The sequence below is a fragment of the Nymphaea colorata genome, chromosome 5, assembly GCF_008831285.2.
Source record: "Nymphaea colorata isolate Beijing-Zhang1983 chromosome 5, ASM883128v2, whole genome shotgun sequence".
Classification (NCBI taxonomy): Eukaryota; Viridiplantae; Streptophyta; class Magnoliopsida; order Nymphaeales; family Nymphaeaceae; genus Nymphaea; species Nymphaea colorata.
In genome coordinates this window covers 5,001-28,864 of record NC_045142.1, presented here as the reverse complement: position 1 = coordinate 28,864, position 23,864 = coordinate 5,001, and the positions used below count along the sequence as shown (strand labels likewise).

At 40.4% G+C, this 23,864-nt stretch overlaps 2 protein-coding genes across 2 annotated transcripts; both read left to right on the top strand.

Annotated features, from left to right (window-relative positions):
* Positions 1-202: 202 nt before the first annotated feature.
* Positions 203-8,684, top strand: LOC116254952 (histone deacetylase 15-like). Its single transcript, XM_050077906.1, has 9 exons — positions 203-1,103; positions 1,214-1,322; positions 2,350-2,426; positions 3,348-3,423; positions 3,558-3,622; positions 6,690-6,813; positions 6,911-7,036; positions 7,205-7,254; positions 8,139-8,684. Exons 3-9 carry the CDS (start codon positions 2,401-2,403, stop codon positions 8,152-8,154), a joined length of 483 nt encoding a protein of 160 aa, XP_049933863.1. The 5' UTR covers positions 203-1,103; positions 1,214-1,322; positions 2,350-2,400; the 3' UTR covers positions 8,155-8,684.
* A 4,930-nt stretch (positions 8,685-13,614) lies between these two features.
* On the top strand, positions 13,615-17,174 carry LOC116255001 (glycosyltransferase BC10-like). The gene is made up of 2 exons (XM_031630690.2): positions 13,615-13,792; positions 15,284-17,174. Exon 2 carries the CDS (start codon positions 15,743-15,745, stop codon positions 16,811-16,813), a length of 1,071 nt encoding a protein of 356 aa, XP_031486550.1. The 5' UTR covers positions 13,615-13,792; positions 15,284-15,742; the 3' UTR covers positions 16,814-17,174.
* The last annotated feature ends 6,690 nt before the right edge of the window (positions 17,175-23,864 follow it).

The window sequence follows — 23,864 nt, the reverse complement described above, 5'->3', positions numbered from 1 at the left end:
ACTTCTTTATGTTTAACACGTAGATGACTTATCTTTCCTGATTTTTTGTCGGACAAGGGCAGTACTTCTGCATCTAAATCGACTCAACAAAAGCAAATCTACGTGCAATCAAACCTGCCGTAACTCTTGATGTTCTATCCTCCAACTTATCTTGAAACCACCCATCACATCAAGTTACAGATTTGGTAAAATGATTCAGTGGTCATCATGTCTTCATATTTACTTATTAGGTATGATGTATCCCATTTGAAAACTAATTGTCAAGTGACCGGAAATTCCATATATGCGGACGAGAATTCCATGACAAAAAAAAACTGATCGTTACAGCCTCAACACATGTGCCAGATTCCATGGCCGGCTTGATGCAAAAGGTAACCCTGAGGTGGGCGATAAAAAGTACGCAAAGGGGAAGCCTTCCTCCACTTGGTTTGTGCTGGAAAACCCTCCGTGCACGCAGATTGTTGCTTGGTGTTTCATTGTTGGTAGCATTACAGACTCACATTTTATTCGTTTTCTTTTTTTTTTTTATCCTTTCCTCAATTTGTCTGTTTGGAGGTTGTTGCTCATTTCAGCTTGATGGCGCATTTAGGAGGAGCACAACAACAGGTCTTCAGGAGCACCTTCTTTTCGCTGTGGCTCGGTTTGTGCAAGAAGATGTTCACGTGGTTCTCTTTGTGTGATTGAGAGATGATATCGCTACTCTTTTTCTACTCAATTTTTTGTTTTTGTGTACGTTGTATCTGTCCTCTTTTACTTTTTTTGTATCTAGGGATGCTATCCAGCAAAAAGATGAGGCTTCGGAAATGGGAACTGCTGCCCGCGATGTTTGCTCGGGAAATGGCAGCGTCAGTGGTCATCCCAGAGAAAATCCCAACTCCGACATTCTGACTGCAGTCTCCACTCAGTCACGGCTACAGAGAAGAGCACATGGAGACGGTCCCTTGCAAGATCTGGTGAGCTGGTACCATCAACAAGATCAGCCTGAAGATGACGACGACGAAGGCGATAGTGACTGGGAGCCTCACTTGCAACCTGCTGTTAGTGAGAAGTGGTTGTGCATCAACTGTACCATGCCGAACTTTGACGATGTTCTCCATTGCGATGTATGCTGTCTCTTCACTGAAACTTGGACGTTCGTCGGTTGACTGGGTAACTTGCTGTGATTATTGCGTCTGGGTGGATTGTCGACCTTAGTAATGTCATTGTTCTGCAGTTCTGCGGGGAAATCCAGTAATCAGAGATACTTACCAAGGGGTCTTTTGCTTCTACTGTTACTCGAGAAGGTTCTCCTGATGACGCAGAGGCGATCGCTGGACATCTAGGTGTGTATGCATCCGTACGATTTTCTTTATCATCATCATCGTTATAGTCTTTGTCAACGTCCTCAATTGTTTGCCAAATCCTTGATCGCTGTATATGGAGCATGTGTGCAACCATTTGCCCTTTCAAAGGCTAGCTTAACTCTGGAGAGATGTGAAAGCGTGTAGGATGTATAGATTACAGTCAAATAGAAGTTCAGACATTGTCAATAAGAATGATCAAAGTTGTAAACCTGGGGTCTATCGTACCTAAAAACCAAACCGATGTTGCTCCAGGTTATTTTTTGTTTGTTTGCATTTTTTGCCTAAATGCTCGATAGTGATTAATGACCATTGGCAATTAACAGATGTTGATGGAAATTGTGGAACTCTGTTCATCCAAATTTTGGTTATTTCAGAACCTGGTTTGCATGTAGCGGATTGGTCACTATGGGTCATATGTATTTGTGGGGCATATGTATGTGTGCTCTCTCCCCTCCCCCTCCACTCCCAAAAGAACCTTGTTTGGTGGAGGCCTGACACTGTCTGACAAGACACAATCTGGTCTTTTGATATGGCAATCATGCTAAGAAGCTTAGTTTTTGCAGAAAAATTCCAAAAGGGAACCTGAAAAATATTATCAACGTTTATATTTTATACTCGTTGAAAATCCTAAATGGCAGCTCCTTAATAAACTAGTGCCCAAAACATCTGTATGCGGGTGCTGAAGGAAAAGAACCGTTCCTATGGCTATAACTGTTTTTGTAATATCTACACTTCAAAACTCAGTACTTTAGAGTATAATGTCCTCAAGGTCGTGGAACGATATGTGGCATATACCATAGGAGCATGCTACTGTTTTGGTTTTATATTTTTCCTGTTGTATATGGTTAAACTTTTAGAATTCGTGACTCATTTGTTTTAACTTTTAAGTGAACTGTTCTTCATGTTTCACTTTCGTTCTTTCTAATGCTCTTCTATTTTGTTTGCTTTCTACTTGAACATAGATGATTGTTTTTGGTACTCAGCTATTCTTTTTATGGTTTTATAGAACCTTGTATGGAATGTCTACCATCAAAGGATTGCACCTTAGTTGGTTTTGATGAGAGAATGCTACTTCATTCAGAGGTATGCTAAAGAGTTTCCTTACAACTAATCTTCTTCTTTAATCCAAATTTCACATATTATATTTACAAATTGTAGAAGAGAGGCACCATTTCTGCCGGTGCAGTGTGCCTCAATGCATTCTATTGATAACTAAGATATAGGTATCATCCAAGTTCAAATATGCTTTACCATTTCCTAGTTGGGTAGAAGAAAAATATATTTTTTTTTTATGTGAGAACTTGATAATCAAGTAGCTGATATATTTTCAAGAGGAGTTAAATTGAAGTAGCGAAATATCAAATATCTTGAAGGCAGATTTTGGCCCTTGAAAGGCAAGTTATCCATAGTTTAAAAACTATGTAAAACTTGAGGGAGGATACTAATGCTTATCTTTCTGGACGTAGACTTGATAAAAGTGTTCGATCTGCAAATCATGTGTCATGCATATTGTAATATCTGTTATTATTCCTTTGCTTATACTTAAGTTCTAGTATAAAGTGAATGAGATCATGCCGCCACACAAGTTGGGAGTTGTTGCCTTTCAACACCTCTTTCTTTCTCTCCCTTTTTTTCGTGCTTCTTGCAACTGGTAGATTCTGGTGATTCTACAGATTTCTAACAAATTGCATTAGCACCAATTAATGAAGTACCTCGTCTAAAATTTTGGAGATTGAATAGCCTTTCGGCATTTTCAAACCTGAAATCCTTTAATTGCCATAGTGGAAGCTCTTTCATGTTGATATCCAATTATTGTATGAAGTGTTTGTGTTGGTCAGTGCTGCAACTGCTTCTAACTATTTCAAAATTTCTGATGTAGAAGAGCTCCTGTTAGACAGTTCATTTTCCTAAATAAAATTAGGAATTCAGACTGTATGTCGGTTTCTTCATTTCAATTGTACATCTCTTCATATGGTTGAATGAAGGTTTTAATTCATTTGGCAGGTTGAACAAAAGTCCCATCCCCATCCAGAAAGACCAGATCGTCTTCGAGCTATTGCTGCCAGCTTTGCAGTGGCAGGTACGAGTTATTATTTTGTACAAGCCACTACTTTGGTATGCACATCTGGATACATGTTTTATTGTGTTTTTTTTCCTAATACTTGATGGTTTTTTAAAAGTGACGTTTGTTAACTTTTTCTGTTTCACTTTTAGGTATATTTCCAGGAAGGTGCTTTCCCATCCCTGCCAGAGAGGCTAGCCTTGAAGAGCTTGGATTGGTAAGGCCTGATATGTGTTATTATATGTGTGTTTTTATGTGCATTTGCATTTTTTGTGTATCTATGTGTGTCGTAGAACTTCTATTTCATCGGAATTTGTTGATTGTGGCATTCACGATACTAGTTGCTTACATGGCTCCGCTCATCCTAAATGATAGGTCTGTCATGCAATTATTCTTAGAACAAACGTAAAAAAGAAATCAATACGACACACAATAGATTAATAAAACAAAGAAAAGGATTGTAAGATGGATTTGAAGAACCAGAGAAAGAGCAACTGACGGAAAAAATCCTACAATCTTTGTCGTTGGGAGAAGAACACAGCTGCCACCCGTCTGGTTGTAGTTTCCGCGCCGGAAGGTTGTGAAGCGTCGGTCACCGGTGCTTCAATGCAAGAGGGATAAGACAGAGGAAGATAGAGAGGAGCGGGAAGGGGCACGATTGTGCCCTAAATCAGTTTTAACAAAATAAAAAAATAAAAAATGGACGAAAAAATCCATGACACATTTTGACTGCACCTGACTCGCGTTTGACGCGAGTCGGGTGTGCGTCCAAAAATGACAAATATGGTCGGGTGCAGCTGACACCCGACTCTTCTTGATTGCAGCTGGGTGCGAATCCGGGCCGCACCTGCACCTGCATCGACGCGCGTCAACATTGAATCGTCCATGTGACTTAGAAAATAACACTTGTAATTGTATTTTAGCCTAAAATAGATGCTGGTCCCATTTACCAAGAGTTCCATATAATTTATATGACAAATCTGGTGAGCTTGTATTGGAAATGCATATTTAGTTTATGTATCATGAATAGCACTAGATAACAATTTAGATCAACACACAAGTTAATCTAACCAAGCATTCTAATGTCTTTGTATCAACTTTAGTGATTTATAAAATATTTTAAGACATTTAATCATAGTATTTGTAATCCCTATAACAACCCAAGCCACTCCCACACTGGGCTTGGGCTTCTAGTTTTGGGATCCCAACCCGCTATCCCAAGCTTGAGTGTTGAACTGATTTTGGTACCATTCTAATGACCGGACCCACTCTCACACTGAGTTCAGGCTCCTAGTTTAGCGGATCCCAACCCTAAACCTCGACAACTTTGGTTCTAGCCCCAAAAAGGCTAGGAAATAGGAACCAAGAAAACCAATCTCTTAACCCCCTTGTATGTGCTTAAAGATATCTCACAATCTTCAATACATGACTAAGCTTCTCAACATAAAGTGTTACAATCCTGAATAATTGAATGAGTCAGTTGTGTGTTGTCAACCCATGGCTAGTTGGTCAGTTTGGTTAACTGGTAAACCTATTTATTTATTAGCCAATCAATCCCTAATCTGTAGAAATATATGCATTATTTCTTTATATATATGTGTGTGTGTGTGTCTTTGATGCTTTATTGTATATAAATGCATTTGTTTATTTTGAGGGTCTTATAAGGGACTCAAACTACCTCTATTGGACATATTGACAATCTAGTATCTAGGTAAATGCCCTGCAAATTATGGTAAAGTTTTAATGTCATCTATATTACAATATCAACTGTCAACTTGTGCAATTTGTTTACTTAGTGAACACAAATGCATATACACCCACATAGTCTTTGTGAGTGTGCAGACGTATATTTTTATTTGCTTATTTATTCATGGGAAATGGTCTCCCATTTTTTCATGCTAGCAAGTTGTCTGAAGTGCATCTGTTTCGTGCTTATTCCCATATCCATTCCATGTGAAATTTCCTTATATCATAGATATCACAAAGTCAACAATCTGGTTTTGAAGTTTATGCATGTATTTATTTATTTCTTCATTTTGAGGTCAGTGATGTGTGCTATAGTGCTAAAAATGCAATGCAGATTCATTCTATGGAGCATGTTAATGCTGTTAAAGCAACTAGCTATATGCTATCAAGGCATATATTTTTGGTTCTTTTCATGTATACTTTGGCCTTTAATGTCCTTAGTCTGTTACTTTGTGTAGCTACCACTGCTTTGGATGACGTAGCATTGTTGGTGGTATAATTGGTGAAGGTTTTTAAGTCCAATGAGTTTGTGACAAATATCATTCTCGGGTTTTTGTGGGCAAGGTTTTTCTTGGCGATTAACTGTGAAATTTGTTTTTCTTGGAAAAATATTGGGAATTTGTCCAACTAACATGTGATTCTTGTTTCAGCATTTTTTTTTTCCGAACACATCACAACTCTCTTTTCCTTGTTTTTGTTTTTTTCTCCTCCCTTTTTTTTGGGGGGGGGGGGGGGAGAGAGAAAACAGCAATATTTGTGACATTGATGTAATAGAGCAGCATTTTTATTTGCCTTTTATTTCATCAGATATCTTCTGGAACTAAAGTGATTATCCTGTCGTTTCTGAGACGAGTTAACAGCTAAAATATTCTGCATTGACCATTGAAGGAGGATATTGACATCAATACACATATATATTCTTGTTGTGAGAAGACAGGACAGTTGATAGTGCAAGAATCGATATACTTGAACTGGGGGAGTGTTGAGATGCACACAAATAGTTTATATTCATAAAATCTAGTGCAGAAGACACTTAGATGCTACTTGCAGTTCAGTTCTTCGCTTGTTTTTCTGTCCTGGGCATCTACAGTAAGCAAATGAGAATGCTGTTTAGGAGTAGTCACTCAAGGATCTCTATTTATCATGTGCTGTGCATAGAAATCTGATAAGTGCAAACACCTATATGCATGAGTTTACTGTCCACTTATGCATTTTGTTCAAGGAAGTGATAATACAAGGACATTAATCACCATTATTTTGTAATTAAATTGTGTTATGAACATCTTGAATGACAATCCAAAATAATAACCTTAGGTTCGATGAGAACCTAGCATACACAATGATCAAACTCTTCACAGCAGCACAAACAGATCAGAAGAGCGGTAAGTGCACTGGGAGCATTAATTCCTATATTCATTTCAGGGCAGTTTATTAACTAAACTAGCCGTTTCACTGCTTCCAATTGTTCCTTAGTTTCTCTACATTTTATTTTTCTCAAGAAGGAGATAAACTTATTTCCTTTTCTTTTTGAGTAACAGTTACTTCACATCTGATACATATGCCAATGGACATTCAGCTCTAGCTGCAAGACTTGCAGCAGGATTATGTGCAGATCTTGCCTCAGCTATTATGCAAGGACATGCCAGAAATGGTTTTGCACTTGTGGGTTGAATATCCAATGTTTTCTTCTCTCCTTTTCCTTGTCATTTATTCATGGTTATAACTTATAACAATTTCCTTTTCACCTGTCACAAGCCAGGCCAGACCTCCTGGTCATCATGCGGGTTTGAAACAACCAATAGGCTTTTGCTTGCACAACAATGCAGCAGTGGCTGCATTGGCTGCTCAAGCTGCTGGTGCAGATAGAGTGTTAATTGTTGATTGGGTAGTATTTTGTGACTCCTCAGACGTGCTTGTATAGTTCATGATTTACGTGTTTACTCTGTGTTGATCGTTATTGTTTGTTACATTTTGGGAAGTGTCTATTTTTGGAAGTTTGAAGTTAATGCTCTGTGGAGCTTTATTCACTTTAGTTGTTTTCTTGACATTGCAGGATGTGCATCATGTAATGGTACCCAAGAAATTTTTGAAGGAAACTGCACGGTGAGCCTCTACAATAATATAAAGTTGATTGTCTAGGCTTTTCATTTGGATGTACCAGTGGTCGTTTGATTGCTGTCCACTGGGACAGGACAGACAGGACGTCATGTCCAATACACTACTGTCCTGTTCTCTTGGACAATGGTGATCTTTGTCCACCGTTTGATGATTTTAGGAACAGAACACTATGTTCTTTTTGTCCAGTGTTTGTTTCGTATGTGTCTGTTTTGTCTGTTCTGTCCGTCCTGTCTGACGTTTGTTTTTGTCATGTCCGATCTATCCGTTCTGTATGATGTTTGTATCTATGGTTAATTTTGTCTGATCTTTGTTTATATTATGTTCGAACTGTCTGTTCTATCCACAACCGCATGTCTGCAGCTTTCTTGAAGGCAACTTCTATGTGGTGGTGAATCGCAGACTACAAACATCTAGCATTTTTTTCCAAGAAATACTTCACAAACATGAGAGTTGACCGACCATTCTGCACTTCTCGTATGTGAGAGAGAGAGAGAGAGAGAGAGAGAGAGAGAGAAAGAGAGAGAGAGAGACACTGAAAGCATATGCCAATTGAACAACACATTAACAGTCGCAGTTCTAAAATGATAACATCAGAGGATCGGTTAAATGGATTAAGAAATGGCCTTTCCAAGTTTCCAGTTTGGCCTACAGAGATTTTCAAAGTACAGCCTTCATCATTATCATCATGATCATCTTCTCTCTCTCTCTCTCTCACACACACACATACACACACACACACACACACTCTTTTTGATGAAACAAATAAGTTCTTTTCTTTGTTCCTTCCTTTTGTGTGTTCTTCAAGGCAGACGATGTAAATTCTGTGATGTAAATTCTGTGAATCTGTGGTCTTCACCACAATTCTGTAGAGAAGGATGCAGGTGAAGCCCTTCAAGTGATACAGAAATCTACAGCCGTGACCAGAAACTGTGAAGAAAGATGCAAGTCACCTAGGTTGATCGGGTGAAGAAATACATACTTGAGTTTGAGTGCTTAAATTGTAAATACCAAGTATCGTGCAAATGAAAGAAATCAAAATCAGGCTTACATGTTTCTGTTATGTCACTAAAACTTACGTATCCACTTGTAAAATTTTGATATCAAAATGCAAGAATACGTACAAAACCATATTCTAGTGATCTTATATATATATATATATATAGTCAAATAAGGTGAATATGTATGGTTAGCCACAGGAAAAAAGAACAGCCAACAGAATACCACAAGCCATGAAATCGACAACTAAGAATCATTATTAACATTGTCAACAGCAAAATGGTTAGCCACAGGGAAAAAGCACAGCCAACAGAATTTTCATGGAATTCTTTTATTGTATAACTACCAAGATCTAGCTTAGTTTTTTCCTGTTGTATTAGTTCTCTTTTTACAGAAACAGTAGAAGAACAACTGTTCATTAGCTGAAGGAAATTAATAGCCAGATCAGCATAAGAAATCAAATCTCAAGGAAATTGTGAAAGAAGAGTCTAGCTACATTATGGTGATCAACAAATGGAACCAAGATATATCCTGGCTACACCAATAGCATCTATCTTCTCACCAATAGCATCTATCTTCTCATGCGAAGATAAGACATTGGTTCCCAACTTCTCCATACTAACTCCATACAAATTCTTCTTGCAATAAAGAATGGATGTGATCTGCAAGTCTTCTATTGCTGAATGCTGTTGGAGATAAAAGACTGAATGCTGGGAACGTGGCTATTGGCGAAAGTTGTGAGGGATCTGTCTAAGAGTCTGACATCTAATGCACACAAACTGTTATCGTATTCTTGTCTTCCGTTTGTGTGGCAAGAGGGAAAATAGAGAACGTTAAGATGAAAAGCATAGTGGGCTTGGCGATGTAAATATCGTCCAGCTAATTAACTTCCAAGTCTAGCTTTTCGGCGTAGGGGTAGGAGCCTCAATTAGAAGCTCCTCCTCTTCCTAGGGGAAGCACAGCTTAGCTACCAAAGATGAGGGTGACCCAGTTTATTTGGTTGCAACTATTTCTTTCTTCACTCAACCATCAACTCTGATTGAAGTGGGCGATATATGCCTCATAATGCTACAGCCAACTCAATAGGTTGTATTTGGTAACCCAATAAATTAACACGTTATATTTTCAAATCGTGTGACAACTTTATTATTTGAAGTGAACTTCCAAGTTTGGAAACAAACCTGATCATGTTTACTACCATTTATTATTGCAGAAAGGAAAAGAGATGCAGACTGCAGCTTCACAAAGAACATAACGCATCTGTATTATAGGCAAATGTACAAGTAAAGAATACAGTCTTAAAATTCACAAGCTGATACAGATCATACTGCATTGGAACTTAGCCCATGTAATGTGAATGCACAATCTTGATCGTTTATACACAACCATCTCATGTTCTGGAAGTTTTCTCAACTAACAAATTAAAGTTGAGGCTTTGACAAGCTGAATCAAGTAAAACCATGAGCTACTGATCTTATTTTTACTAGCATTTATACTGAGAAGGCAGTCTTATTCCTCACAGCAGAAAGGGTTCAAATTTATAGATATTGTCTAGATGTACAGGTCATATTATGTCAACTGGGTGCTGTTTTTCATGTGACAGTGTTACCGATGGACAATGAAACACCATACAAATCTCAAATTTCCAACCATAAAGAAAGTGAGAAAGGGTAGGGGATGCCAGCCATGGTCCATTCTCAAGCAATAACTAAGAGAGAGAAAACACATGATTATAAAATGAGTCCAAGCAGTAACAGAGCGAGAGAGATCCCATGAATATCAGATGACTGCAACACTATAAGCAGCCTAAAGGCTATCTAAGCCAGTGTTCCTACTGCAGCCATTGGCTGGGAATGCAAAACAGATGGACTGCAATTAGAAAGATCACATGAATATCAGAGCAAATATACAAATTTCTTTCACTTCAGTTGTCCTTTTAGCCAAAGTCTCAAATTTCGAGGTGGGAGTAGTGCTTATATCCAAGGGAATGTGATCTCTATTATAGACATTTTGAAACAGAGTGACCCAGATAAAAGTGACATAACAGAACAAGGATCATACCATGAAATCGATGCTTGCCATGGAGATGGATCACTAACCATGGAACAGCTTTTTAATGAATTCATGAGCAAAAGTAAAGATGCCCTCAATCTCTCACAAAATCCTTTCAGTTAAATCAACAACTTCAATGTTTTCAATTTTGCAATACAACCGTCCATATTAGGTTACCACCTTCAATCAATTTTGGTGTGCTCCATACCAAAATTTTCTGCTGAATACGTTGAATCGTTTATCCAATTATAGCCATAAAATCAAATGAAATCACAAGAAGAAAACAATAGAGAAATGTTGCCTTTGCAGTAAAGCTAACCCAAGAGAGAGAGAGAGAAAGAAAGAGAGAAGACGATAAACGGCGATTGGGAAAAGGGCGAAAAAGAGGACGCCCTTACCTTGACGAGAAGCTATTGCTGGTGAAGAGTAACCTCGACAGAGATGCGGAAGAGTCGCTGCTGTGGAGAGCTGAGAGGAAGCTGAGGAGCTGCTGGTGAAGAGTTGGCTGTTTCAATCCTCAAGAGAAAACCCTAGTAGTGCTCCAGCGGAGACAGAGGAGAAGAAGTGAAGACGGGGGCGGAGACGGAGATGGATGAGAAGGAAGTGCTCGGGGGGACCTCCAGCGGAGATAGAGGAGAAGGAGTGAAGACGGGGGCGGAGAAGGAGATGGAGGAAAAGGAAGTGCTTGGGGGTGGAGGGGGCAAGGAGAGTTCGGGGTGGCGCGGGAGGCTGTTCCGTGGTAAACCATGGAACGCGGTGGAACACTTTAGCCATTTATAGGGCCTGTTCTCTGTCCATTTTGTCTTGAGTGTTCTTTGTCCAACGTTTGTTTTGATTTTACTAAAACAGAACATGTCCGTTCTGTTCCATGATGTTTCAATGTCATCAAACGACCTCTTATGGGAAAACTGTCTCTTCATTCAATGAACTAGGTGCTACTCCACTTGCATTACCTAAGTGCTGGACTTAGGTGATGCAAGGTGTTGGCGCCTGATGCAGAGCCAGAAGCAGATAGATCCAGATCCAACTTATTTTGAATTATTATGAGATTTAATAGTTTGTTTACAGTTCCAACCTATGCTTTGGATTTTGTTTGGTTATTTGGACCTTAGTTCTGATCCTGACTATAAATATCTAAGTAGTGGATCCATATCTGTGTAACTGGATCTAGTTAGTTTCCAATACCTGTAAATGGATCCAGATCTGCAAGCCATTCCTTTCTCTATATAAGGGGACGTGGGTTCATTTTGTAAGATAGTTGATGAATGAATACTTTATTCAATCGTGACCAAATTTCGTAGCCACTATACATTGTATGGCAAAAAATTCAACAGCACTTCTCCCTTAAGTATGCAACGCAAAAGATTTAGCGTGTGCTTGATAGGCCTAAAAACTTCAAGGGTGCATCGAATGGGTGAAACTTGGCTAAAAAAAGCCAAGGCTGTATTGAATGAGTGACACTTGGCCCTTTTGGACGACGCCTTTCCTTCACGTTGTCGTAGCTAGAAGCCTAGAAACGAAAAAAAGGAAAATGGTTGAACTTGATTTCTTAATTTTCTTTCCGCCGTATCTGAATGGGCACCTTTATTTTTATAAAAAATCTCAATAAAATCTTACGTGCAATCTCACCTTTGTTTGCTTTAAGATGTACTGGCGGGTGAAATAGACGATGATACAACATTAAAATATCTACAATTGATTCCTTTTTATCAAAAAAAAAAAAGAAAAAAAAACTGAACATTGAGCCTGTTTCCAGAAACGCGTTTCCGGAGTTTTTATCCCATCACAAAGAGTGGGATGAAATTTCCAGGATGAAAGACCGTTACTTTATTGCATTACTTCATTACTTTATTGTTTTAGCTGCTTCCAATGCCTCAAACGAGGGATGAAATTTCCTGGAATTAACATCTCCATCCATCACACACGATGAAAAATGGAATAGGCAGCGAATTTCTCATTCCTGATTCATATAGGGCGTGTTTGCTCTCCATGGATATCACCATAGAACAAGAAATACTATACAAATTTTTGAATTAAATCCCCATTCCATCAAACTGAAGATGAAGTTTGGAACCGTTGGGAATGTTTTCTGAAAAGAAGTGTATGGAATACTCACCCCACCCGGACGGGTCGGACGACGATTCCATATAATGAAAAAAATGGCCATAGTGAGTGACCCGACGAACTGCCTCCTTGACGACCGACGAATCCCACGTATTTACGAATAAAAAAAAAACACAGAAAAACGCATTGAAATGCAAAGTAGCATTCGCTCGACGAGCAGCCTTCTGGACGACTGCTTCATAAGCAGACTCCCCAACGACCCGCGAACGGCTGGTCGCCCGACCCAAATATTTACAAACAAAAGAAAAGAAAAAGCAAAGAAAAGCTCATTGAAACCCTTGATGGACAGGGTTGTAGTCGTAAGGGCTTCAGTTGGGGAGAGTGTGTGTGCCGACTGTGGCTGCTAATGAAGGCCGACGATGGCCAATGAATGACCAGCGACTTGCGGTCAGCCGGCTATATTTCTTTCGACGAATAAACAGAAAAAACGAAAACCCACATCATCCGATGTTGGGTTTTCTCCTCCAACGCTTCAGTCATGCCTCCCACCTATTCGTCATCACCACAGACACATCTCCGGTTGCTGGTCACAGGAAATAGGTAGATGGTTAAGAAAGAAAAAAGATGGTGGAAGGATGAACGAAAACCAAACGTTGGTTCTTCACGGATCTACCCCATGAAATCGGATGGGGTGGCGGGGGCGCTGGGAGGTGGGGTTTGAAAACCGCGGTAATCAACAAGCAAAGTGAAAATGAAAGGGAAAAGGAAAAAATGCAAGTTGCTACTTTATTTATGGTTTTTGAGCCCATCTCGATTTTCAAAACGATATCCGAATTTTCAGGAATTTCCTTGACATGCCGCATATGTTTCAAAAATCTTGAAAACAATATTAAGTCTATAAAATATTGCAAGAATAACCTACTACTTTAAACAAAATTATAAATAATGTTTTTCATTCCCGTTCCATCAAACTCAGGAATGATCCTCCCATAAACAAGAATTCATTAGCGGTTTTTAGAATCGATAATTATATTTCAGATTCCATTAATTCAACATTCTGAACCGTAATGACAATTTCAAAAAGAAATTTCCAGTTCCAAGTTTACAGGCAGTAGGGAGGGATGCAATCTAATTAGCTGCTGCGGGAAAGAAACCCAAAAAAGCAAGCGGAGAAGGAACGTGACATTATTAGTGCTCGCGACATAATATTCACCAACTTATTATTAAGTAGGGTAAATCTATTTGGGCGTTTTGAGTATCATATAGGAGAGATGGGGCTAGCGTGGTAACTGTCGTCTGTAGGAAAGAAAGAGGAGAAACAAGCGAGATGGGTGGCGGTGCCGCTGCAGCTAGGCTCCTCTTTTCGGTTGTCTGGTTTGCTGTGTTGCTGGGGACGCTACTCCTGGTTCAGGTACACTCTCCTTGTCTTCCCCTTCCTCCTTCTCATCGTTGCCAAACATTCTCGGCTCCTTCGATGCGTCCATTTCTTTTCTCTTTGAGTTCAATCTCGACAATCTCGGCACCTTTCATGGTTACTTTCTGGCGTTTGCCTAGCGATACTGAATTCATGTGCCGTACCCTCTTTTCCATTTAGTTTGATCTACGCTTGGTTAGGGCTTTCGTGATGGAGATTTGCTATGGCCACATGTAAACGGAAACAACGGATTTCAATTGTAGGCAATTTACCTCATATTTTTTCTTTCCGTTGTGTTGGTCATCTCTCTGTCTGCTCTTACCCTCTTTTTTTTTTTTTTCCTTCTCCGCATCCTTTAATCGGTCGCATCGACTGGACGGTATCTGCTGTCGAGTCTGCAAATCCCATTTCAGTCTGTATTCTTATGTTTATGCAGTTCACATTTCACCTCGTCGTACTGGCGAATAATCAACCCCTTACGAGTCTCCTTACTAGATTTACCCGTGCGGTTTCTTATTCTTTTGTTTTTGGAGCAACTTGGAGGCCATGCAATTCTTTTCCAGCTTCGGACATTCGGTCGTCCTTTATGCTGCAGGCGCCTGCTGCGTTTATGTCCTCACAATTTAGATCCTTGTTTTATTGTTTGCAGTTTCTCTAGCAGCTGCAAAGGCGGTTTAATTAAGAAACTTTGCAGTGGTTCTTGCTGTTCTTTTATTAATGCTACTGTATTTTACCAGTGCCTCTCAACATTTTTCAGCATCCATGATACACGGTTTTGATTTCCCCTTCTTCCATGTAGTGCACGCCTTTCATTGGTTTTCTATTGTCATTAAGATTCTTTGCCATCAATTATCGAGGGGTGTATTTGTGAATCTTAAACTCTTCAACACCTTGCACGTATGTCTAAGAATAGCATACAACATTTCTGTAGTGCATAAAATTTTATGTTCAATTTTAAAACTCAAGGAGCTGTTAGCCTGTCAATTTTCTCTGACAAAAGCCATCTTCCTGTGGATTTTCCCACAAATACAGGGCCATTAGATGTGGCAATTTTGAGATTCGGAAAGCAAGTAGTTTTTTGTCTCTTTGGTATCTGGATCTTGAAAAAATGTTTGTGCAGAAAAATAGTGGGATGTTAAGCCTATTCTGCAGCAAAAAAGAGAGTTGCTAAGAAGGGTGTGTAGATTCTCAACTAATGTTTCCAAGTTTCCAACACCTAACTGAAGAGGTAGGTTTTCTGGAAAGAATGTGGGGATCCACCAGACAGGCTTGCCATGGCTGGGAACCAGAATGCACAAACATTCTGGAAATAACATCATTGCATAAAAGAGCTATTGTGACTAAACTAGTGAGTCTTAACCCACTAGACAGTATTGATCAAGAAAGAAATATATATTTGTCATGATTTTATTTTCTTTATTTGATTTGGAATCTGTACAAATTCATTGGTTGCTTACAGTTCATGTTCAATGTTGTATGCTTGCGTAGGAAAGAGGATCCGCGTGAAAGAGCAAGGTGGTGGTGGGTGTATCTATCATTTTTTAAGCAAAGCGGCAGGCCTAAGCGCTTTGCCATCAGACCAAGTAAGAAGCCTTTTCGGCTCACTATTTTTGGGCCTTGCCTCATGTACGCGTGCAGGGGATGCCGTCTGGATTGGCGGAAGTGCGATAACTGAGATTTATGGCATCCAATCCATACATGTTCTGAATCCTGATCATTCAGGCTGCAGAATTAGAGAGGAGAAATTCACGAGAAGCAAAAGAAGAGAAAAGCAAACGGAAAACAAAGGAAATTTGCTTTGACAAACAAACGCTCTTTCCCTCTTGCCCTTTGCAGTTAGGGAAGGAGAGAGAGAGAGAGGCAATCAACAGCCACCACTCGAAGAAGTGAAGGAAGATCGCCGACCGCCTCACCATCTACAAATCTACTAGTTTGGGGAGGCGATAAATGACCATGCTCTCTTACCCTTTCGTCCTTTCCTTTGCTCTTCTCCTGTCGGTGCCCGTCCTCTTCCTGGTGGTTGGCCCCCGAGTCCTTCCCATCAAGCCGCCACCTGTTCTCATCACATTACCTGACGAACTGGAGGACCTTGCCCTCTTCCAACGTGCTGCATCGACGTCTGCAACGACTGCCACCCACCATCAACAGCGGCAGCAGGTCCTTCCTCCACCGGTGACGCCCAAGATTGCCTTCCTCTTCCTCACCAACTCCGACCTGTATCTCGCCCCACTATGGGAGCGCTTCTTTCAGGGAAACCAGCAGCTGTACAACATTTACGTCCACGCCGACCCTTCCCACCATCTCAACCCACCGGGTGGTGTCTTCCGGGGACGATTCATTCTGGGGAAGCGAACAGAGCGTTCCTCTCCTACACTTATCTCCGCCGCTCGCCGGCTCCTCGCGGCTGCACTCATAGACGACGAATCCAACACCTTTTTCGCCCTTGTCTCCCAGCACTGCATCCCCCTGCATTCTTTTCGCTTCATCTACAACTCTCTCTTCTCTCCTCCTTCTTCCCGTTCCCCTTCAAATCGGTTTATGAGCTTCATTGAGATCCTGGACGACGAGCCTGGGTTGTGGGCGAGGTATACGGCAAGGGGAGAGGACGTGATGATGCCTGAGGTGACCTTTTCTAGCTTCAGGGTGGGCTCACAATTCTTCATCCTGACGAGGGAACACTCACTGTTAGTGATCAAGGACCGGCGGCTTTGGCGCAAGTTCCGGCTACCTTGTCTGAGGGTACAGTCGTGCTACCCGGAGGAGCACTACTTCCCAACCTTGCTCAACATGGAGGACCCCTCGGGGTGCCATCCGTTCACCCTTACCCACGTCAATTGGACAGGCAGCACCGGGGGCCACCCGCACACCTACGGTGTCGACGAAGTCAGGCCCTCCCTCATCCGCCGTCTCCGCCCTTCTGACGCCACCGGCTTTTCCAACTTCTTCGCCCGCAAATTTTCCCCAGATTGCCTCAACCCGCTGCTCAAGCTCGCTGACTCTTTCATATTTCAGGATTAGTCCCACATGATGATGAGGATAGAAAAACTCTCTCTCTCTCGTCGACGCTAATGCGCGATTGATGAAGAAGAGGGGGGCTTGGATGGTGGTCTGTTGACCTGGAGTCATCTTTGTTCCGACCGTCTGTCTCCTTTACCTTGTCTTCCTCTTTTTGCTGGTGGTTGCTTCTGCTGGTAGATGCATATCAAATTTCAGATTGCGTATACATGTTTGTTTGCTTCCTCTTTAGAACCCACCTAACGTTGGCCATCCCCATTATCTCCACGGTCTTCCCTTTTTTCTGTTGCGGGCGAATGATCCCGCTTTACTTTCAGTTTCATATACTAATGGATGGTTATATTAATGGATGGTTATATTATCAGCGTATTGTGCATGTTTGTCTGTGGGCTCATTCCCTTCCCTGTAACTATTTTGGTTTTCTATCTTGCCTGTTAACCTTTGCCTGTTAACCTTTGCGTTTGCGGAGGATTCAGCGGAAGTGAAAAAAAGGGGGGCAGCTATACAGGGGTTTTGGTTTTCCTCGTTCCATTCTCAGGATAATCTTGACCGCTGCCTCCACGGCGTGGTTGTGAGTTGTGCCCGAACAGATATCGTCAATCATCTTGGCATCGTCTCCACCACTCCCATCCATTTGCGCGTCGATCATCGCAACGCGTCGGCTAAAGATCTATTCTTTCTTCCGCTCCATTTATGGGCAGCTTGCTTTGTCGCCAGGCATTGAAGAAAGTAACTAGGGTATTTAATTTAGAAATATTTACAAAAGGATGCCTGACCTCAAGGGCATTAACTGTTAACAAAGATATGCTCCAGTTTTAAGTTTCCTATTTTGCTGCTTAAGTTAAGCACATGTTCAAACACCGAAAGAAAAAGAAAGATCCACCCCCCCCTCTTTTGTGACTGCGAAGATGTTACTGTGAAGCTTAAGAGATAAGTACCAGTTTACCCTTCACAAACCATGTTTTTTTTTCGCCTCTTTCTAATTTTTATCCGTCACCATTTCTCCTATACCACCAAAGTAGCACAGTCGTTGCTTTATTTCTCTGTCACTAATAGCACTACCATCCAGAGCATCTGATTTTTCCTGTATCCCTCTAGGCTCTAACTTCATCTCAAACAATTGTTTTCCTCGTAGGTTGAGTTCTACCATCATGGAATGACTCTCTCTCTCATTCTAATTCTAATCACATTTTCAAGTATTAGCTTTTTCTTTTGCTTCTCTTTGGTGGTAAAATTTAATTGTTTTTTTCATTTTCACGAATATCATTTTCCTTTTACATTTTTTATTCTTCCTAACCACATATAGTTCTAAATAAACCGATAGTAGTAGCTCTTATCTTGGTCTAGGTACGCATTTGAGAGGAACGCTACCGAAGATCGTCAACATAAACAACTAAAGCAGGTTATTGAAAATCTAAAATTTTTGTTGGAAATCCACATACATCAATAGTTCACTTGTTTTAAAAATGAGTACCGCTGAAACAGGTAATTAAGACTGAAACACCTCTAAAGAAGGGACAATATATCAAATAGTCCACCTTGTTAGTTTCAATACCTTTTTGTAACAAAATCGGAAAATTTATGCGTTTTTGTATGTCACAAAGCAAAGAATAATCCATTTATCATAATCACAAAAAAGTTTAAGACAAGCCTATCACCATCCATTCATCCATGCAAATATGACTGCAATCTAATAAAAGAATATCAACTTGAGAATTATAATCCTCTCAAACTCTCAACTTAGCATTCGTGCTTTATCTTTTGTAACTGAAACAGGATCGCAACAGCCCGTTCTTTTGTCACAACAATGTCTTTACTAAACCTATCGCTTTTTGTGCTTTGCGAGTAGAATTTTCTTCATTTTGGCAATGCTTGCTGCCTTGAGATGCTTATCTAAGAGGAAGCTTAAGGTGGTCTTGTTAATACACTGTTTCAAAAGTGTCCCCTTGTGTCGTGTCTGTATAGTCATTCTTTGTGTTTGCTGTATTTGCTTTGTTTATGTTGAGTTTTGGTGTAAGCTCGAATGTTCACCTGTGTCGGAGCACCCTTCTAAAACGACCCCAAGTGTAAGATTGAGATTCCTTGTTTTGAATGGTCGGCATGAGAATTCTGTAAGTGGCATCGGCCATTCTTTGTAAGTAAAGTGTAAAAACTTACTTGTTTTCCCTCATAATGTACTCAACTGTTTAAATGAATATATTGCAAGTTTTCTTTCCACACTCTTTGTGTACTTTGTGTCTTGAGTTTTCTAACAAAGCGTTCAAGTGATCTGTGCCCACTTGAACAAGGTGAAGGCTGCGGCTTATTGGCGAGAGTTTGCCACGCCGCATGGTCCGAAGGAGTCGGTCCGTGACAACTGGTATCAGAGTCTAGATTTTGCTCAATTTGGGGAAGTGATCAGAGAGTCGGTGTAGAGCTTCATGCCGGCTTGCTGCTATTGAGGAGGACGTCATGACATCACAATACAATCTGCGAGGTGCCAAAGGCAAGAAGCCGGCCCGTCCAGAGGAGGCGAGCCCGGTCCATGACCAGGAAGACTTGGAAGAGACGGTGAACTGGTTGGTCGCAGATGTGGCCACCCATGAGGAAGCCCTCGGCTTTGCTGCCGAAACCTTTGAGGGATTCAAGGAGGAGATGAAGTTGATGTAGAAACAGATGACCGATTCAATGGCCATAAACCGATCACTCTCTAACTTGGTGAAGACCATACAGGACGAAGTCGCTGGACTTCGGGCTTTAAACCAGAGACTGCTACGTACTAATTCAACCAGTAGTAGTCAAGAGAGGACCAGTAGGGTCGACGTTCAACGTCCGGCGAAGTACAGTGGCAGCCGGGATGCCAGGGCGATCGACAACTTTCTATTCCAAGTTGATTACTACCTGGACTTGCAGAACGTAGTAGACGAGTGAAGATCAAGACCGTAGCGATGTTGTTAGAAGGAGATGTTGTGACTTGGTGGAGGCGGAAAATGTTGGACATTAAGAATGGGTATTGCACGATTCGTACCTTCGACAACTTTCGCAAGCAGTTGAAGGGATACTATCGGTTGGTTGCGAACCTGAAGTAGACAAGTGCCTTAAAAGATTACATCAGGGCATACCAAAAGGTCACATTGGACGTGCTTATGATGCCAGAAAAAGATAAACTTCACTGGTTCATCATAGGGCTCCAATCTTAAGCCCAAGTCGACGTGGAGACATCAAATACAAAGATTTTGGAACAGACATATGTGGCAGTTGAGCGCTTGGCCGACACCTAACGCAAAAGATAAACTGATACCTTCAAGTCTACAAAGAAGTCCGACCACAGCGGTAAGAGGGAGGAACGGCGAGACAACATAAATAAATCGTCGTCCCAGCAGCCAGCCGAGAGAAAATCCTTTTTTCGCAAGGACTACACTGCGCTACCAAGGGAAGTGACTTGTTGGGTCTGCGGAGGAAAGCATCAAGCGCGTGTCTGCCCGAAACGTGTGAGACCTACCGGGCAAGCCAATGCTGTGAGGGCCACCGAAGGCGAGACCGAAGAAGGGCAAACACGGATGGGTGACACCCAGATGATCAATGCTGTCTAAAGTCATGCAGTATCTAGCAGTATGGTGAACAAGGAGCTGATGTATCTAGACATCACTCTGAATGGAATATCTACTGTTGCAATGGTAGACTCCGGGACAACGTATAACTTCGTCTCAAGAGAGGAGGCAGAACGAGTGAGATTGAAGCCTGTGCTGTAGTAGAGGACCCTTAAAACGGTGAACTCTGAAGCCAGGCCCATCCTAGGGGAAGCGAAGGGTGTAACAGTTCAGATTGAAGGCTGGACGGGAGTGACCAACTTCTCCGTAGTACCCCTGAACGATTTCAAGGTGATTCTTGGGATGGAGTTCCTTAGAGGCCAGAATGCAATGATGTTGCTGAAGTTCAACACATTGACGTTGATGGGTGCAGACCAGTCCCATACAGTGCACTGCCACTCCACCAGAAGCAAGTCCCAGCCGACGTTGTCGGCAATGCAACTGAAAAAGGGCGTGCGTCATGAGGAACAAACATTCCTCGTGGCTGTATATCTACAAGAAGATGACCCTCAGCCGAGAGTGATTCCCCAGGGCTAGCCCCTGTCCTGAAAGGGGGAAATAGTGATATTTTGAAAAAATCATGACAAATATTTATTGCATTTTTTTCACGATTTTTTTGTGATTTTTCATTTTTCTATTTTTAGCATTGATATTATCATAGATTCAAATATAAACTTAAAATAAATTATTTTCAACATTTTTATTATCATTAAATCATTCCTTTTATCACTTTTATATAGTTTTATTTATGTTTTCCTGTTAGTTTCACATTTATTTCATTTATACCTAATTTTTTTATTTTTAAAATTTTTTGAGTATGTTTTTCAAAAAATACAACTTTGCCGTTTGAAACCTGAGAGAAATCTCACCGTAAAAAACCCGAGAATGATATTTGTGACAATGATATAAAGAAACATTTCCACCTGAATTTCTGAACTATCTATTCTGAACAACATAAACTCGTTCTCTTAGAAGATAAGGAAAAAATTAACCTAATGTAAAATAACCAAACACTAAACGTTCACTCATCCACAAACTGACTAGCCAACCTATTAACTAGTAGATGGACCATGGTCCTATAGTATATATGGCCATGGATCAGTCGGCTGACAGTTGACTAGGTTGATTTGGAGTCTAGCCTAGTCCATGGGTTAACTACCAAGACAAAAAGGATTTCTTGTTAGTGGATGTGCGCATGCAGATTATTAAAGAATTGAAGTAGATTTGCATTATAAATGGACTATGAAATGGTTTCACAGGATTTAGCCAATTGCTTTAATTCAGTTTATGGTTGTTAGGATATGTCACGTGACATGGATACAGAGTAATTTAAAAAAACTTGAGTGCACAAACACCGGTATATATATATATATATATATATATATATATATATATCCCTCTGTCTGTGTGTGTAAAAAAGCTGGATTCCCACAACCTGTTTTTCGGCCATCAGAACCCACATGTGTAAAGCCATCCAATTGAAAAAAAAATGGATGAGTTGCCCTCTCTCTCTCTGTACCCTCTCGACCTCTTCTCCTTGTGATGCATCCACTCATCCCAGGACCCTCAGTACCATCTCTCCGGCTCCTCCCCTCTCATTACCCAACTAAAATCCCTTCCCTCCTATAGCTCCCTTTTCCAACCCGTGTTGCTGTTCCTCCCATGCCAGCCCGATGTTGTCCCTCTTCTCTTCCTATCACCCGACTGAGAGAAACAATGAGAGAGATAAAACAGCTCTATGCAGCTAGGTTCTTTACGGACAAAAGTCTAGCCATGAAAATCCAACATATCTCAGAGGAGAATAGGTAGCTACCAAACCTATATATGTTGGACCTAGTGGGAATCATTTGGACCATTGATAATGAGATCAGGCAATAGAAATTAAGTTGTAAACTATAGAACCAAGTTGTTTTTTCAAAAGTTTGAAAGGGTTTCGTTTAAGGAAACTCATTTGTTTCTCTCTTGTTCTCCTATTTTGAAGAGTGTTTTGAACTAAAAAAAAAACAGTTTAGCTTCTATATTTACGACTTAATATCAACCATAAAAACTCCTTGGAATCGATGGCCAAGACGACTCCCATCAAAGACTGGTTTATGAGGGTTTTTGGTAGCTATCTATTTTCCTTGTGTGTGTGTGTGTGTGTGTTTGTGAAGACTCAAGCAAACAACAATATCTTCATTATTAATATTCATGGAATATAAAATACAAACTACATGAACAAAAACTACCAATTATCAATTCGCCATGTCCCACACATAAACCATGTCAACACAGAGATATGCCACCCTTCCAAGTGAGTCTCTGTGACATAGACGGGAATGTGAATTTTAATTCAGTTTTTGTTTATATTGTTTCCCAGAAATATATTTTATAGAGTTTTCCAATTATGGTCGATTAATATGTCATGGTATGCAATTTACAACATCACATTGAGCCCTCAGGTTATGCTGTCAACCAATATGTCGCCTAGCAGACTGGCCTTTACTATTTTTAATTTTTCTTGATAAATCTAACCTTACAAATGGAAGTAGAATGCCAAAAAATTTGGGATAAAGTAAAAAACTGATGCATAGATAAAATTCTATGAGGATTTTACAATCCCTAAAGAGGAACATTATTTTAAAGCTCTTATAAAATCCAACCTATACATCACATTTTCATGATTTTTTAAGTCCTATGCTTCTGCACATGAAATTTTTAATCCATGAATTTGGTTTGACGATGGCCTTTCATTTTCTTTATAACTTTGAATCCCATAAGCCACTCTCGCAGCTTTATGAAAGGAACCACAAGAAATATGACGTTTCCTTCCTTCCAATTTTGTAGCAGCATATTACCTATTGTCCCCAACTTCTTTCCGATGAATTCAATGTTAAAATGTTATAATAATTAAAAATAAACTCAATTTTCTTCCTCCTTCAATTTTCTCAATGCCTACATACCTATCGTTAGATAATTTCCATCTGAGTTCTGTATATTTCTAATCTAAATTGCCTTCTTTAATCAACTATGCATATGGTTCTCAAGAAGAAATACAAATTAAAGAGAATAAAATTTTGAAATTTGGCTAACCATGAGCTATGTGGACAACAAACTTTGAAACTAAAAGCTCTCAAATTAAACATGTGAATATGTCACACCAGGGGAACGGAAACTTCATTATTAACTATTAAATATTGTCTGCCAGATCCAACAGCACCTTCACCATATCCACGGACACTACCAATCCCCCCCCAATAGAGAAAGCTCGGCATGGAGCCATATCTCTAACAATTGAACCACCTGTAAGGCCGTCAGGAAAAGATAAGCAATAGTATATCTAGCTATGTACTTGAAAAAGAAGCATGAGGATCTAGCAGAACAATGATGTTACCTCATTAAGAGGAACACAGGTCCTACTTTAGTACCTCTTCTTGCAAGGAACTTGAAACAATTAAATGCCAGCCACTTTGGAAAGATAGGCAAACCTTGCTCAATTTGGAAAT